Source organism: Pantherophis guttatus, chromosome 12, assembly GCF_059756535.1.
Source record: "Pantherophis guttatus breed Tessera chromosome 12, ASM5975653v1, whole genome shotgun sequence".
Classification (NCBI taxonomy): domain Eukaryota; kingdom Metazoa; phylum Chordata; class Lepidosauria; order Squamata; family Colubridae; genus Pantherophis; species Pantherophis guttatus.
This window is the reverse complement of record NC_142074.1, coordinates 10,992,223-11,009,198: the sequence shown is the minus strand read 5'-3', so window position 1 is coordinate 11,009,198 and position 16,976 is coordinate 10,992,223. Positions and strand designations below refer to the sequence as shown.

The 16,976-nt window shown below is 42.0% G+C and overlaps 1 protein-coding gene and 1 long non-coding RNA gene across 3 annotated transcripts in view; one reads left to right on the top strand and one right to left on the bottom strand.

Annotated features, from left to right (window-relative positions):
• LOC117675927 (uncharacterized) overlaps nucleotides 1-16,976 on the bottom strand; it is a 59,278-nt gene that overhangs the window by 9,354 nt on the left and 32,948 nt on the right. The window lies entirely within an intron of this gene.
• HMGN5 (high mobility group nucleosome binding domain 5) lies at nucleotides 1,091-11,350 on the top strand. Of its 2 annotated transcripts, none has more exons than XM_034434989.3 (6): nucleotides 1,091-2,208; nucleotides 4,057-4,086; nucleotides 5,614-5,643; nucleotides 7,030-7,080; nucleotides 9,923-10,066; nucleotides 10,624-11,350. In XM_034434989.3, exons 1-6 carry the CDS (start codon nucleotides 2,194-2,196, stop codon nucleotides 10,669-10,671), a joined length of 318 nt encoding a protein of 105 aa, XP_034290880.1. In that variant the 5' UTR covers nucleotides 1,091-2,193; the 3' UTR covers nucleotides 10,672-11,350. The 2 variants fall into 2 exon arrangements, with proteins under 2 accessions (XP_034290880.1, XP_034290879.1); XM_034434988.3 differs by having other exon boundaries at nucleotides 1,524-2,208; nucleotides 5,614-5,649.

The following is a 16,976-nucleotide window of genomic DNA, read 5'->3' as shown; positions in this document are numbered from 1 at the left end:
CCAATGGAAAGTCTGCAAAGTGGGTATCTGTAACTCTTTTTATTTTATTTTTTATAGAATAGAATTCTTTATTGGCCAAGTGTGATTGGACACACAAGGAATTTGTCTTTTGTGCATACGGTCTTAGTGTACATAAAGAAAAAAATAAAATATATTTGTCAAGAATCATAAAATACAACACTTAGTGATAGTCATAGGATACTAATAAGCAATCAAATCATACTAGGAAACAAATAAAAACAACATAAATTGTAAAGATACAAGCAACGTGGATATAGCCATAAGCGGGAAGAGATAGGTACTAGGAAGGATGAGAAGAAGAATAGTAATAGTCTTAGTAGTTAATAGTCTGGCATTGAGGTCCTAATCAGATCTACCTAGAATAGACATGAAAGGTGCCTAAAAAGTGACAATTTCGAAACAACAGTGTTAATCTAGGCCTATTAGCTGACAGTTCTCTAAGGGGGAAACAGCTCTCGTTGAACGGGAAGCCTGCAAATATCCAAGGTGGGAACCAAATCCCAATCCACAAAGCGGTTAGGAGCCTAACAAATGTTGCCTATTGAATTAAGAGGCGCGTGCATAGAGCATCGCTTCAGACAAGGCAGGTTACAGTATTACAGCCCCTTCGAGCGCTTTTAAGTAGAAAAGGGGATGATGTGGATTTTATTTAAAACTTTCCATTGTTTCCTTTGAAAACCCCTCTGGAATCTTTTTTGGAAAGAAGAGCGACGGAGCCGTCAAAGTCAGGAATAATCCATCCTAAGGAATTGCAGGGTTCCCAAATTCTTTCATTCGTTTGGGGGGGGGAGGAAGGAAGCAAGCAGGCGGCGCAGCCCCGGGTCTCCGGCCTAGCAAATGCACGCTCGTCCACTCTCTTGCAAAAGCAACCCACCGCTGCGAGGAAAGTGTCCCCTTTGCAGGCTTGCCACCCTTTGCAATCTGCTCGGGGAGGAGGAGGAGAAGGGGGGGGCGATCCTTCCATGCAGACCCATCGGGCTAGCCTCCCCCTCCCCCCTGGGGGGGTGTTGCACTCTTAGCACCCCTCCCCCATCTGCACCCTTCTTCCTCCTCCTCCTCCGCAGCCACTGCCTTCGCCAAGAGAAGGCGCCAGGGCAGCCATGTTGCAGCCCGTGCAAAGGGAAAGCGAGCTCGCCCGTGTTGCACGCCGCCCGAGGGCTTTGCACGAGCCCCCTTTCCTCGGGGGAAGAGGGGGCAACTCTGGGCCTCTTTGCAAAGGGAGAGGGGGCGCTGCAAAGAGGCGCAGATTTGCACGGGGAGGGAAGGAGGAGGGGGTTTCCTTTCCTTTGCCCCAAGGGGCTGGGCGCCAAGGAGAGACGACGAGGGTCGTGCAAGCTTGCAAGAAAGGGGAGGGGGCGCAGGGGAAAGGAGGGGGCATAAAAGGAGGGGGGCTGGCCCTGGAGTCCCTGGGCCATTTCGCCCAGTTGGAGGGAGGGGGAGAAAAAAAAGAGGGGGGGGTTTCAGGAAGCGCTTTTTAAGGGCCGCTCGCCTGCGCAGACGGCAAAAAAAAAGCACTGGGCGACGCGCGCGAGCGCCTCTCTCGCGCTAAGAAGCCTGGCTCCGCCTCCCGTCCGAATCCTACCAATCGGCGCCTTTGGTCAGGTCCGGCCCGAGCTTTCTATTGGTTCAGGCGCGCGTCATTCTCGGCCCAGGACTTTCCTCGCGCTTCCCATTCATGCAGTTTGGTTGAGTGTTGGTGTATTTTACTGTTTGCAATAAAGAAGGGGGGGATTTTTTTTTTTAAATTTAAAAAAAAGAAAAGAAAAGGTTCAGGGTGGGTTTTTTTTTTTTTCGTGTGTGTGTGTGTGTGTGTTTTGTTTTTGCTGCTGCTGCCGCCGCCGCCGCTGCCATTCGCTCGTGGTGTTTTGATACAGTTTTGCAAAGAAAGAGACTTTTTTTGTTTTTGTTTGTTTGTTTTTTTTTTTAAAAAAAAACCAACCTAACCAACCAACCAAAAAAAATCAGGCCTTTTTTTTCTCAAAAAAAAAAAAAAGCGGGTTTTGTTTTGCGCGCGGTGCTTTGATTCTCCCCCCCTTTTTTTTTCTCTCCCCCCCCCACCTTCATCTTTTGCATTTGTTTCGAGGGGAGGGCGACCGCCTTTTCCCTCCTCCCCCTTTGCAAAGATCCGCATCTCGTTCTGATCTGCAACCAACACTTTCAAAAGGATCAACTATGCCCAAAAGAAAGGTAAGCAAGCGAACGTGGTGGTGGTGGTGGTGCTGGAAGGGTGGGTGGGTAGGGGGGCTGCAACGGACCGAGGACGGGAAAGACGCGCGAAAGCCCCTTTTTGCGCGGGGAGAAAAGAGAGAGAGGGGGGGGAGAGAGAAAGATGGCTTTGACTTGCGCGCGCGCGCCCGTGTGCTCGGTGTGTGTTTTTGTGTGTGTGTGTGTGTGCGCGGGGGTTTCGTGGAAAGCTTTTTTTCCCGTGCAAGCGAGCGAGCGAGCGAGCGCTTGGGAGCGAGGGCGGGCGCTTGGCAGCCGCGATCGGCAATCCCCGCCGAAAAGCTGCTGAGCCGAGTGGAGTTTGGCTTTTGTGGGGGGTGTTTTTTGTTTGCAGAACGGAGCCTGGCTCGGTGCGTCTCCATGCTGGATTGCAAACAGCCATAGTGCCGCTTGCTGACCGCAGGCGCCCCACCTCCTCTTCCTCCTCCTCTCTTCTCTCTCCTCCAAAATGCAAAGCCCCCTGCCGAGCCTCCGGGGCTTGTCTTGAAGCCATCGGAGGCTTTTTTTCTCCCCCCCCCCACGATCGGGGGAATCTCTGGCTCTCCTGCGTTTGCCTTTGTTCTTTTTATTTTTTTTTTCCCCTTCCTCTCCCCCCCCCCCATCTTTCCTTCGTTCTCCCGGCCCTTCCTCCTACTTGTCATACCAGATGGTGGTGCAGTGGCGACTCGGAGCCGGTAGGGGGCGCAGAGCTTTGCCATATTTGGGGGGGGGGGCTTTGAGATGTGGCAAGAGATTTCCGAAGCCCCAATTCGGTGCAACTTTAAACAAGCAGGCGTCTCTCTCTCTCTCTCTCGCTTCCCCCCCCCCGCTCCTCTTTTTTTTAATTTATTGTTTTATTCTTTTGCAAATCCGATCCTTGAGATTTACCCATGGGAGGGGGGGGAGGGGAGGTTTTCCCGTTTGGAAAGTGCAGCTATATAAGGAGCAGGGGGGAGGGGGAGGGGAAAGCATGCCATAAAAAATGGGGTGATGTCGGCTTGTGTGCAAGAGAGTTTGTAGGGCAAAGCAGAGGAGCCCCGACTCGCTTTATGTCCCCGCCTTCCCGGGTGGGGTGGGGGTGGGGGCTAAAGCGAGAGATGCGTTTAAAAAGGCTCCACGCCCTTTGCAGGTCGTTTGCAAACGACCTTGTTCTTGCAGGTAATTTGGCGGGATTTTTTTTTTTTTTTGGCTGCCTCCTGTTTTTTAAAGTTGGGACGCGATGACGTCAAGCAAAACGGACCGCCCCGAGAAGCATTGTGGGATGTGTAGTCCGGGGAGTTTGGAAGAGTATTCAAACAATGTAAAAAAAAAAAAGAGAGAGAGAAGCCTGCGGGACTGTTAAAAATTGCAGCTTTTGGCAGAAGAATCTGATCCGTTTCTAATTTTTTTTAAAAAAAACGCAGCCTGCGCTATATTTGATTGGGATTTTATTTTTTTTATTTTATTTTTTTACTGAAACACAACAGGAAGAGTTAGAAGGCTTGATGTGGAATTGATTGATAAATTGGTCAGTTCTTGGAGTTTTCTTGCACTGCTGTATGTGTAACTCTAGTTGCTCGCTCAGTTATTTTTTTTATCATTTGCGGGTTTTTTTGAGGGTTTTGATTGATGCAAGATACAATTGCCTTCATTTGTCAGTTTTGATGGATGGATCCCAATAAAGCTTTTTCTCACCTTTTATGTTAAAAATGTCTACTGTCTCATGTTTACTAGGCCATTTATTTTAGTCAATGAGATACACCGCCAGTTTTTCTTGGCATCCATTTCTTTTTATAAAATTGGAACAAAAGTAAGTGGTTTATATTGTGTTTGTTTCTTTTTTTATTAAACTAGGCTGCAGCTGAAGGTGAAATAAAGGAGGAGGTAAGGTTTTTTCATACATATATATATATATATATTCAGTTGTCGAGATGAAGTGAGTCTTCAAAGGAGTTGGGAAAACATGTGCCACAAGGATTGACACGCAATGGGAGCATGTGGTAGGATTTTAAATCTACATGGCAAGGATGTTGGGAAGATTGATTTGCCAAGAATTTGCAACTGATCAGCGCACACACAATTTATATGCCGAGTAAATCTATGGCAGAATTCTTTTTACATGCAATGAAAAAAATCTGTGCAGTTGGACTTGCTTAAAAGAGAAAATCACTGAGTAGGAACATCGGGGTTTCCCCCTCCATCCCAAAATAGTTTCTTCATAGTATTGTCATGCTATCAATCATAATTGGCTGCATTCAGTACATCAATCTTTGAGCCACGGATTGCAAACCACAGTGTGGCTTAGGATTCTGCCTCAGTTTGTTACAAGAAACCAGTTTTCCTGCTTGGAGAACGTGCTGCAGCCAACCTCAAGCCACTGTGGGCTCCGTTCCTCCTTTTCATCTGTGGGCCTGGAAGGAAGAGACTTCTACCTTTCAATTTCAATTGTTATTGCCCCAATGTCAAAAGTTTGTAGCTTGTTCAAGTTTATGAGTAGTGAGAGAAAGGGCCAGGATGATGACATTAGACTTTGGGATCAATTCTTTTTTCGAACCAGATTTCAATGTCACAGAGAGCTACAGTTAGTCAAAAGCTAAAATGAACTCCACAGGAGTATCGGGAGAATGAAGATACAAACTGAACCCAGGAAATGGTTAGTTCTGTTCTTGTTTGTCTTCAGATCACTTTCGATTCCTGGCGACTACACAGAACGCTCCCTGTAGTTTTTTTGGCAACAGTTGTGGAATGGTTGGCCCTTGCCTTTTCACAGTTAAGATTCCCACAACCACCCTGTTGGCTTTGGCCTAAAGTGGGACTAGAACTCATGGTCTCCTGGTGCTTTCATTACCACACCAAAGTAGCATACTCACATCTCTATCCAACAAAATGTGTTTAGTTGGGCAGATAACAAATATTGTCATTCATCTGTATCATTTTTGGTTTTTTTACACGCAATAAAGCTAACCATACTAACTTCTACATCCTGATAAGTAGTCACCAGATAAGCTAGAATATCCCAGTTTGGTTGTAAGGCAATCCTAGTTTAAGAGACCGCAGAGTTTATTGTATGAAGAAAAGTGCCAAGAGAAGAAAATATGTAGACATAATTGCTTGTTTCTGTTCCAGTCAGCTATGGTTTATTAGGCTGTAAGAGTTACAAACCAGCTACATAGTCTTGGCATTCCTTCAATATAACATTTCACTTTTGCAAAACTGTATCCGATGCATTTTTTTTTTTTCAAAATAAGTCTTAATGAATGTAGTGGGATTTTCGTGTTAAATGAGAAGAGCATTTACTCTAGTGCTGACAAAGAGCATGGTTGCCTGAGGTATGTTGTTTTGAATTTCTGTGAATTCTACTTTTAAGAAAACTGATGTTTGGTTTTAGTAATTTGTTTTTCTCTTCTGCAGCCAAAGAGACGATCGGCTAGACTGTCTGCTGTGAGTGTACGACTCTTTTTAAAAAATCCATATTACATTAAAGCTGTTACAATCAATAGATCTTTCAAAGTATCACTCAAAGTAGCCTCCTGTGAATTACTTCCAAGTCTAAATATAATATTTACTCTAAATAAATACATGACACTATTGCTTCACCGTGATAAGCCACATCTCGAGTATTTTCCAAACTTGTCAGCTTCTAAATAGATGGACTTCACATCTCCCAGAATTCTGAGCCAGCATGGCCACAGCTAATAATTCTGGGAATTGAAGACCATAAAAGTAGAAGCTGCAGAATTGGAGGATTGGGAGAAAATTTGAAATAGAAATTATAAGATAACTAAATCGGCAAAATACAAAGAGAACCAATATAAAATGTTCTGTCGCTGGCACTTGGCACCTTCTAGGCTAGCAAAGATATATCCAAATTTAAGCCCGAACTGTTGGAAATGTGGTCAAAAACAAGGTAACTTTTATCATACATGGTGGTTGTGCCCTGAAATGAAGTACTGGAAGAAAATACATAGATGGTTACAGGAACTAACAGGATAGAATATACCCCGGAACTATTTCATAGAATATACCCCGGAACTATTTCTCCTAGGGATAGCTAAAAGGAAATACGATAAAAGAATAATAAATTTCATTTTAAATATAATAACCGCAGCAAAGTTAGCTTTCGCGCAATGTTGGAGAAATACAAATATACCTTCCAAAGGTTTAATAATTAAAAAAGTATTTGACTGTGCTGAAATGGATAAATTAACAATTGAACTGAAAGGACAAATAGATTCGGAATACTACGCAATATGGGAGAAGTGGTACAATTGGATTGAGAACAGAAAAACAGAAGTAGAATTAAATGTATAGTAAAAATGTATAGCGTGTATTTGAATTGGAATGTTATGGTATGTAAATGTTCGCAGTTCTGCATAAGATGAGTAATATTTGTTTATCTGTAAAAACGCAATAAAAATATTAATTAAAAAAGAAGAAGCTGCCATGGTTAAGAAACACTGATCTAGAACCTTGTTCTCTTTGTACATGTATATTTTACTTCAGTCATAATAGGGGGGGTGGGAATTATTATTTCAGTAGCTGCTCATCTCAAATATATGATCTCGGGTAGCTTACAATACCTAAAGGCAATATCCAGATCCAAAACAGAAATCTTGTATAAAAATAACTCTTGCATTGGGATAAATGTTTCCAGAGTCAATAATGGTTTATGAAATTATAGCTGCCATTTTTATTTTAAGGCTACCATTGTAATCCTAAGGACCAGAAAATTCAGACGTTTTATAAGGGACCACAGAGGTCTGAGCAAATTGAACTAACAAGAATGCTGTGTTTATTTAACAACGTATCTTTGTGCTTTTCTTACAGAAGCCTGCTCCACCCAAACCAGAGCCAAAGCCGAAAAAGGCGCCGCCGAAGGTAAATGAATTACATGCTTGTGTGTCCTAATGCCTTGACTTGAGGATTCCCTCCGATGTCAGAATGGACTCTTATTCCCTTAAAGAAGTCTTGATTTCTTTCTTTCTTTTTTTTAAGTATACTGATGACATGATATAGGTGATGATGAGGAAGATGATGATGATCTATCATCTAATTTTACTGGGGGTGGGGGGAAATATATTTGGAGAGGTTGGATTTAGTAGCTTTTGATTATATGGATGTGAGAATCCAGCCTTGCTGTATTTAGCCAGTTGTTTACTTCGAGAGAACTGTTTTAGGCCAAGGAACTAACTAGTAGCTGAGATGTATCTAAAAGGAAAAAAATAAATAAATGGATGAACAACCACACACCTTAGAGGTGTGCAGATGTGAAAGAGGGTACACGTACCCTGGAGTTTTAAATGAAAGTTCCTTCCCCTGAGCAGCTTTGCTATCCACCGTAACAGACGGTTTTAGAAGGGGAACACATCCCTAGCAACCCAAAATATGGTTCCAAGGCACTTTCTAGTACGCTTATCTGTGGCAGCCAAGTAAAATCTCTGCCGTGATCAGATTATATCTGAAGATGGTACTGTGTTTCCCTGAAAATAAGACCCTGTCTTATATTTTTTTGAACCCCAAAATAAGCGCTTGGCCTTATTTTTGGGGAGGTCTTATTATTTTGGGGCGTGTGAAGCAAGACAGGGATCTTCTTGCTGTCTTAATCTTATTTCCAGCTCTGCCTCCCTAACCCTAAATGGCGGGGTTCCGGCTGTGCATTCGGTTACATATTTTCGGGGAGGGCTTATTTTCAGGTAGGGCTTGTTTTGGGGGCAGGGCGTATTATCCATGAAGGTCTTCTTTTCAGGAAAACACTGTAGATTGTCATTCACGTAAGCCATAGAAAAGAAGATTTATTGAGTAAGATGGGGGTAATTGAATGATACATAATGGTTCAATTGTGAAACTTCATTGGGTGGGAGGATAGTTTAATTCACTATCTTTAAAGGTCACTGCTAACTTGACTGAGTCACTTTCAGTTTAACTTTCTTAAGAGTTACCTCGAAAGGAGAACAAGGAACCTATATTGAAAAGGACTAGGGTGACATGATAGCAGTGTTCCAGTATCTAAGGGGCTACCACAAAGAAGATGGGGTCAAGACAACAATGGAAAGATGGAAGCTTATCAGAAAGAGATCCAATCTAGAACTAAGGAAAAATTTCCTGACAGTGAGAACAATTAATCAGTGGAAGAACTTGCCTCCAGAAATTGTGAATGCTCTATCACTGGAGGTTTTTAAGAAGAGAATGGACAACCAGTTGATTGAAATAATCTCGTGCTTGAGCAGGGATTGACTGGAAGACCCCCAAGATCCCTTCCAACTCTGTTATTCAGTTATATTCATGATTTTCCTGTGAATTTGTTAAAGGGAGAAAACTATGGAGAAGTTACCAAATTTCCTATTTTGGGATTGGGAGCTCTAAATCCAATGCATTTAGAAGGGCATTTGATTTTAGCCCTGTGCTATATTGACTTGGATTTTGTAATGATTTTGAACTCGGCCAGAACTTCAGTGAAGATACTGGATTGCAAATAAAAGTTTGAAAATGTCACTTTAACATTTTCTTGTGGTGGGGCAATGAGGAAGAAATGAGAGAAAGTTACATTAATTTACAAAGAGCCTTGGTGGCGTAGCAGACTAAAGTGCTGTTAAGTAGCACCAGCTGCCTGCAATTACTGCAAGTTCAAATCTCACCAGACTCAAGGTTGACTCAGCCTTCCATCCTTCCGAGGTAGGTAAAATGAGGACCTGGATTGTGGGGGCAATAAGCTGACTTTGTATAGAAAAGAACACCGCTTGGGGGGGGGCTGAAAGCCCTACTAAGCAGGTATATACAAAAGTACGAAGGCTATTGCTTAATGCATTGTAAGCCGCCCTGAGTCTCCGGAGAAGGGCGGCATATAAATTGAACTAAGAAAGAAAAAGAAAGAAAGAAAGAAAGGTTCTAGCTAATTCATATGAAATAAGTCTTGTAGTTGGCATTTTCTCTAGGTTAAAATTGGTGTACATGTGCAGATTGTTACTTGCAGTATACAACGTATCCTAGAAACTCAGATTGACTATGTTTCAAAATAACCATTCTTCCTAGATTACAATGTACAACGGAAATGAGTTCAAGTCAGGCCAAGAGTTACTAAATATTTTATCTATTTTATTTTGTATTGAAAAATAAATAAAACCTTTATCCAATTGAAAAGATATGCCCCGTCTGCATAAGTCAGGGTCTCTTAGAAATTATCTGGGAATCCTGGCACAGAAAACTTCTTTAAAATTTGGATACATTTTATTAGCATTAACATAAACACTGATCTCTCAAGTTTTTGTTCTCCCTGCCTGGCATCGAAATATGATAATTTTGTTCTGAAAGCACAGATAAAAGTTTTCTTCAATCATATATAGACTTTATTATTTGAGGCAATGATCTTTTAGTAGTATCTATACCTTAGAATGAGATTGCCAATACCCCGCCTCTTTTTTTTGGAATTTTTAAAAATTAAAGATAAAATGCACAGGTAGAAAAGTAGCAGTCCTGAAAAGATTAAAAATACAAGGATTGGTCAAAAAGTTACTTTTTCATCAGTTGTAACTCTGAATGGTTGCTAAAAGGCAGTCACAAAACAAGGACTAACTGTATTGCTCTACCGTCAACAGATAAAAGATATTAATCTTATATAGGAGTGCCAGTTTTAGACCATGATGTTTTGAGGCTGGCCACTGAAAAAGGATTGGTGAGCAAGTGAGGTTTTACTGTCTCTCTCTTTGTGATTCCCTCTCTACAGAAAGAAAAAGGGGGAAATGATAAGAAAGAGGACAAAAAGGTAGCAACAAAAGGGAAGAAAGGAGCCAAAGGAAAAGATGAAACTAAGCAAGAAGATGCTAAAGAAGAAAACCACTCTGAGAACGGAGATACCAAAACTAACGAGGTACTGTATTATCCCGCCATCCCGAGAACCGTTTTCAAATACATAGGGAATCTGGAAAGTCCGCTCTCAACAATTCCCGCTTTGTATCCAGCCCTTATATATAGGTGGTCCTTGACTTATGACCACAATTGAGACCAGACTTTCCATTGCTAAAACAAGACAGTTGTTAAGTCAGTTGTGCTCAATTTTACGACCTTTTTGTTATTGGGATTTTTTTCCCCCTCTTTAAATTCAGCAGCCGTCTTCTGTGCATATGGGACAGGGTAGGCATACATGGAAGCCATACCACCTCATGCTTTCAGATGGCTTCCTTATTGACCGATGGGCATTGTGCCATAAGAGTTCAAAGTTAGGGGGGAAAATACAGTTTGGCGCTTGAGTTAGCTAATCAGCAAAAGCTGGGGAGTCTCCTCCTGCTGCTGTGTGCAAGAACGGAAGTTGGTAAACTCTGCAGAATTCATTGTGTATGGGACTGATCTACGGTTACGCCCAGTATCCTTTCCAATGGATTTTCTTCCTAGCCTAATTCAATTTCTGTTTCTCTCAAATACTAACAGGCACCAGCTGCTGAAGTATCTGATGTCAAGGAAGCCAAGTCCGAGTAACAGATTATAAACCCTCTTCATTTCCATCATTTGGTATTCGTACCTCCATACTGTATTGTTAAGAGAGGAATATTTTTATCAACTATTTTATAAATGCAGGTTTTTTTAGCATGAATTTAATCATGGAACATCTTCATCTCGGTTACTTGGACTTCAAAACCAACCAACCAACCAACAAAAAGAAAAAAGAAAGAAAAAGAAAATCATTGTTTTTAAAATTTTGTGATTGTCATAGTTTGTATGGTACCCGGAAAGAATCAGTGGTGGTAGCTATTGACTTCTATCAGTATATAATCCCTTTGTGTGTCAGTCATACGGAATTCAGATTTTAATTTTACCCTTGTTGCGTGTTGTATGGTTTCTTAACGTGGGGAGGTCTAAAACAAAAATACACACAAAAAACCACATTTGCGTCAGACATTCCGGTGGTTCTGTGACTTGCTTTTATAAAGAAGGTGAGATATTTTCATGAAAAATCTTAAGAAGCTGGAAACTTGTTGTATCCCAAATGTAGTTTTATTTTGTCACATTTTGGAGAATAATATTAAAATATGTAATCATGTTTTTAAATGAAATACAAAAAAAAAACTTTTAAAAAAGAGAAGGACAGGTTTGACTGAATATACCCACTGTTAGGAATTTTGCTGGATTTATCTTAATAAAATGTCTCCTCAAAAGATTCATGATTTTGGGCTGCATTATGTTTATAGCTATGCTTTCTGCCTTTGAGGCAGTGGTGAAATCCAAATTTTTTTACTATCGGTTCTGTGGGTGTGGCTTGGTGGGCGTGGTGTGGCTTGGTGGATGTGGCAGGGGAAGGATACTGCAAAATCTCCATTCCCACCCCACTCCAGGGGAAGGATATTGCAAAATCCCCATTCCCTCCACTCCTGGGGGAAGGATATTGCAAAATCTCCACTCCCACCCCACTCTGGGGCTAGCTAGAGATGGTATTTGCCAGTTCTCCGAACCACTCAAAATTTCCGCTACTGGTTCTCCGAACTGCTCAAAATTTCCGCTACCAGTTCTCCAGAACTGCTGGATTTCACCCCTGCTTTGGGGTTCTGTTCCTTTCCCTTGTGCAGGCAAGGCAATATGCTTACTGGGATTACATTTAATGTTACTGGGGATTTGATCTTCGATTCTGACTTTTTCTTTAAAAAGAAGAGACCCGAATCGTGTTTTAATATCTTGGCAAAACATGGTTTCCCATTTATTCTGCTCCGAGCCTGGCTCCTTTTAATTTGCTTCGTCACTGTCAACAGATATGAATCTCAGTACTTTTGTCAACCAATAGCATCTTCTTGTAAACTGAGGAGCAGGAGAGAAAGAAGAGATGTGCTACATATGTGGAGAACCCCTCAAGATTCTTGGTTCAGTAGGTACATTTGAAATGGTGAGAAATGGTTGGGGGTTGAACTGTTCTTGTGTGGGGACAGTTGATAGCTCATTCCCAAAAATGGTTTCCGTGAAGGTTTGGGCTTTAACAAAACATGGCTGTATTAAAAGGCATCCTTGTATGTTTTAAGACTCCTGCTAACTATTGGCCACCCAGAAACTGTGGTGGCACAGTGGTTAGAATGCAGTATTGCAGGCAAACTCTGCCCACAGCCTGGAGTTTGATCCTGATGAGGCTTGAGGTTGACTCAGCCTTCCATCCTTCCAGGGTCGATAAAATGAGGACCCAGAGTGTTGGGGGCAATAGGCTGACTCCATAAACCGCTTAAAGAGAGCTGTAAAGTACTGGGCGGTGGAATGTAAGTTTTAAGTACTAGTGCTAGCAGTCTTGTAGAGAAAGTCTGTGCCAGGCCTTGTTTTGAAGGTTAAAAAGAGCTTTTAACAGGTGAGCTGTGGAACATGGTTGTCTCTAAGGAAGCTACCATCAGACAGCTTTGTATCCTCCAGATGGAAATCATTCATTTTTATTTGGTAAGGATTATCTGCAAGTTAAGTGAGGAAGCATAAGGAATCCACAATGGTACATTTGTAAAAGTAGAGTGAAAGTCAAGGTTTTAAATTAGTTCTCCTCAATCTTGAACACTTCATGGTGTGTGGACTTCAGTTCTCAGAATTCCTCAGGCAATTCCCTCAGCTAGGAATTCTGGAAATTGAAATTCACACTTCGTCAAGCTACCAAGGTTGAGAAACACTGTCTTAAGTAAATGTGGGGCAGAATTTTATAGGCAGGCCTATGTAGGCCACTTTACTTAAAACAAATTCTGAACACTGAATTCTGAAACAGACTGAAAAGATGTATACAGTTGTGTTTCAGTCACAACTCTTCCAGTCTCCTATCTTGCTAAGCTATCAAACATTACAGTACTCTCAAACATAATTTCAAAGTTCATGAGTTAAGAAAGTTATTTTGTTTTCTTAACAGGGTCAATATTTGATTAATTGCAGATTTAAACCAGAAACACGTATGCTTGCTTAACAGTGTCTATAATAAATTACAGTTGGCTGGATTAGCATGTCAAAAACAAATTCATCTTAACATATAGTAAGGCTGTGTCATTCTTAAAGTGACCCACTAAATATACTACATTATTGACCTACTGATTTTGGTCTAAATGCAAATACAGTATTATTATTGCAAATATTAAAAATCCAGCTAATAATTCCAGTTAGCCACCATACTGTGCTTTCATCTAGTCAGTGTATTATTTGAAATCTTGTGATTTCCACATCATTCTGACATGCACTAAAACGATGTAAAAACTTTACTCACAACTGTAATGAATATAGGAAAAAGGAAAGCTGAGGATGTTTATATGGCAAATAGAACAGGTTAATTTTAGCTGTAATTATAGCGAATGTCTTGCTTAGGCTACCTAAAGCTGATCAAAACTTTTAAGAATATTCACAAATGATTTAAACGACTTTTTAAAAGACGTGTAGCAAATCATTTTATAAAGTGGAGGGAGTGGGACAACGAAAAACAAACCAGCAAAAAAAATCTCAGCATCTATAAAGCTCGAGGTGATAAGAACTGGAATTCAACACATCTAAAAGACGTTTCTTGAAAGCTGCTTTCAAAGATGGACACTCATCAACAGCCCTGCAAATTAATATAGGATGTGCAACCCATTAGATCAGTGGCATGCATGTAATAGCATGCAAAGCTTAGCCATGTGTTTACCTTTTTTTAAAAAAAGGCTAAATGATCAGATTTATTCAGAACATTCCTACCATCTGTTTCCGAGTGGGCAGCAGCTGCCTCTAAAAAAGCAATAAACAAACTCCCCCCTTTTCCCCCAACACCAGCATTTTTGATGGCCATAAGACTTAGGATTTTGAATGCTGCTGAATAAATGACAAGCTGGACAGATTTTTTTTAAAAAAGTATATTGATAAGTGCTATTGCTTGCAATTGCCAAGTTCCTTTAAATTCTGAAAATTATACTGTTTGGAACAATTTAGGCTCTGCATAAGAGCAGATGTTTGCTCTTACGTTTCCGTCTACTTCATAGCAGAATCACTCTTTTTTTTTTTTCAATTTGCATGGCGCGCCTTGCATTATTGTGCTTATGTACTGCCAATGCTTGCCTACAGAATCACTGATGATTTTTCACTTTCCTTTGGCTTCTTCATTATGTAATCATGAATGTGCATTCAGAAGGCCTCTCTTACGTTTCTAATGAATTGGGTGTAGTATTGCACATATCACTCTATGATATTTAACAATCTTTTATAATGGAGCATCATGCAGTGTGGAAAGAAAAATGGTGACAGGCTTCCCTGCTCTTGCATGTCAGTGTTGTGGTTTGCCAGCAGCCTGCGGAGCTGGCAGCAGAATAGGACAGCGAAGAGGCTGGGGAGGATCATGGGCCAGTCCTGGAGTCTGGGGAAAGCTCAGATGAGGGCTCTGCATTGGAGGCAGAGATGGGGCCAGGGACATCTGGGAGTGATGTGCGGACTCCGGAGCCTCCAGAGTCGGACAACAGAGAGGCAGAGGAACAGGAGGAGCCTGTTCCTAGTGCACGCATGCGCAGAGCTGCCAGAAGGGAAGAACAGCTAAAGCAAAAAGGACGACTCAGGAGTAAGCCCAGGAGATGATTGGCCCCTCCCATAAGGCTTAAAAGAGCAGCAAAGGCTCTTGGGCTCTTTGTAGGAAAGCAATGTTGTTAATTCTGTTTCCAGTCGGCATCTCTTGTTTCTGAACTTCGTGGGGCTTTGCCAAGAAAGGCCTTTGGCAGGGTGCCAAAGAAGATAAAGGTTTGTGATAAGCCCGAAGGCCTTTTTCTGAAGGACTTGTTTTGGAATTAATTTGGACTAAGCTGGGAATGAAGTAATTCTCAGCTGTTATAATAAAATAGCTTTGTTTGAGACTAATTGTGTCTTGTAATGACTAAGTGAGGCTAGGTCACAACAGTCAAGAGCCACTTTATAGGGCATAAAAAATTAATAAATAAAGGATAAATAAAGCATCTATCATTTTCAGTTTAAGCCTGAAGAATTGTTTTTCCAAAGCTATTCTCTGCTGATGCAGATTCTGAAGGCACTGCATGGTTAGACACTTCAGGATCAAATACCCTGGAAATAAGTGATTGGGTGGCATAAAAGCTCAGCTTTCTCCCAGGTAAGGGAGATTATGGGATGGGAGTAGGTATTCTGTTCCACTGGTCCTCCTTCTCTCTCTTAGGCAGACGGTATTGGGCAGTGTGGGAGAAATTGAGCCAAAAGCTCATAATTTGGGGGATGTCCCAGGGCTTAATGCTCTCACCCATTTTGTTTGAATGTCTACCTGAAGACATCTACAGGTAATCCTCGGCTTACGACCACAATTGAGCCCAGAATTTCTGTGGTTAAGTGAGCTTTTGCCCCTTTTTGCGACATTTCTCGCCACCGTTGTTAAGAGAATCAGTGCCGTTGATAAGTTAGCAACTTGTTCGTTAAGTGAATCTGGATTCCCCACTGACATTGCTCATCAGAAGGTCACCAAAAGGTGATCCCGTGACCCTGGCACACTGCAACGGTCGTAAGTATGAAACCAGTTGCCAAGCACCTGCAGTTTTGATCACGTGACCATGGCGATGCTGCAAAGGTTGTAACTCTGAAAAGCAGTCATAAGTCCTTTTTTTCAGTGCCGTTGTAACTTTGAACGGTCACTAAATGAATTGTTGTAACTCGAGGATTATCTCTATTGTTTTGGGGCCAAACCAGAAGGATGCTGTTAAAATCTCTTTCCAGGGTCTGGAAGCTGTGAGGGCCTGGATGGTGGACGAACAGATTCAAACACTACCTTGACCAAATATCAATGAATAGAACTAGTCCCAGACTTACAACTATTCTTTTAGTGACCGTTCAAAGTTACGACATCACTGAAGGAAGTGACTTATGACTGTTGTTCACACAATTGTGGCAGTCTCCCCAGGGTCATGCGTTCAAAATCAGGGCACTTGGCAACTGGCATGCATTTATGACAGTTGCGGTGTCCCGGGGTCATGGGATCACGATTTTGTAACCTTCCCCGTTGGCTTCTGACAAGCAAAGTCAATGTGGGAAGCCAGATCTGCTTAACAATCACAGGATTCACTTAACAACCGCAGTGATTTGATTAACAACCGTGGCAAGAAAGGTCATAAATGGGGCAAAACTCACTTAACAACTGTTTTGCTAGCAACAGAAAGCTTGGGCGCAATTGTAGTTAAGTCAAGAAGGAGTAGAATGGTGGCCTAGAGGTGGAGCTGTCGCCTCACAATCGGGAGGCTGTGAGTTCGATCCTAGGTAGAGCCAGATATTTCTCTCTGGGCACAATGAGTAAATCACTGCTGAACAAAACTCCGCATTGGCGACAGGAAGGGCATCTGGCCATTCAACACTCTGCTAGCTCCATTCAGTTGCCCAGACTCCACCCCGCAAGGGATTATGGGGTCGTTAAAAGGTGTGATGAATTGTAGTTAAATCAAGAAGTACCTGTATCCGGGCCCCTGATCCCAAAGACTTTCCATCAGCCCTAGATGGGGTGCCCTTGCCCATGCGGTGCTAATAGCCTGCTTTTCCTCCTTTCTTTGAACTCACAGTTCCTACTCAAGGAACAGGTAGCAGCTGTGCCCAGGTAGGCCTTGGCCCAGTTCCGTCTTATTGCCAGCTGCACGTGTCCCTGTTTTCGGGAAACAGGGACATGTGCAGATCTTGCAAAAACTGCAGCTGACCCAGAATGCTAGAATGCGGACCAAAATGGCTCTACCACAGGATGGCCACATCATACCTCTGCTTTTAAGCTGCAATGCTAATTATACAACTGCTGACGATTTAGCTTTTATATTATATTAACTCCCATTGCATTAACTCTATAAAGAGCA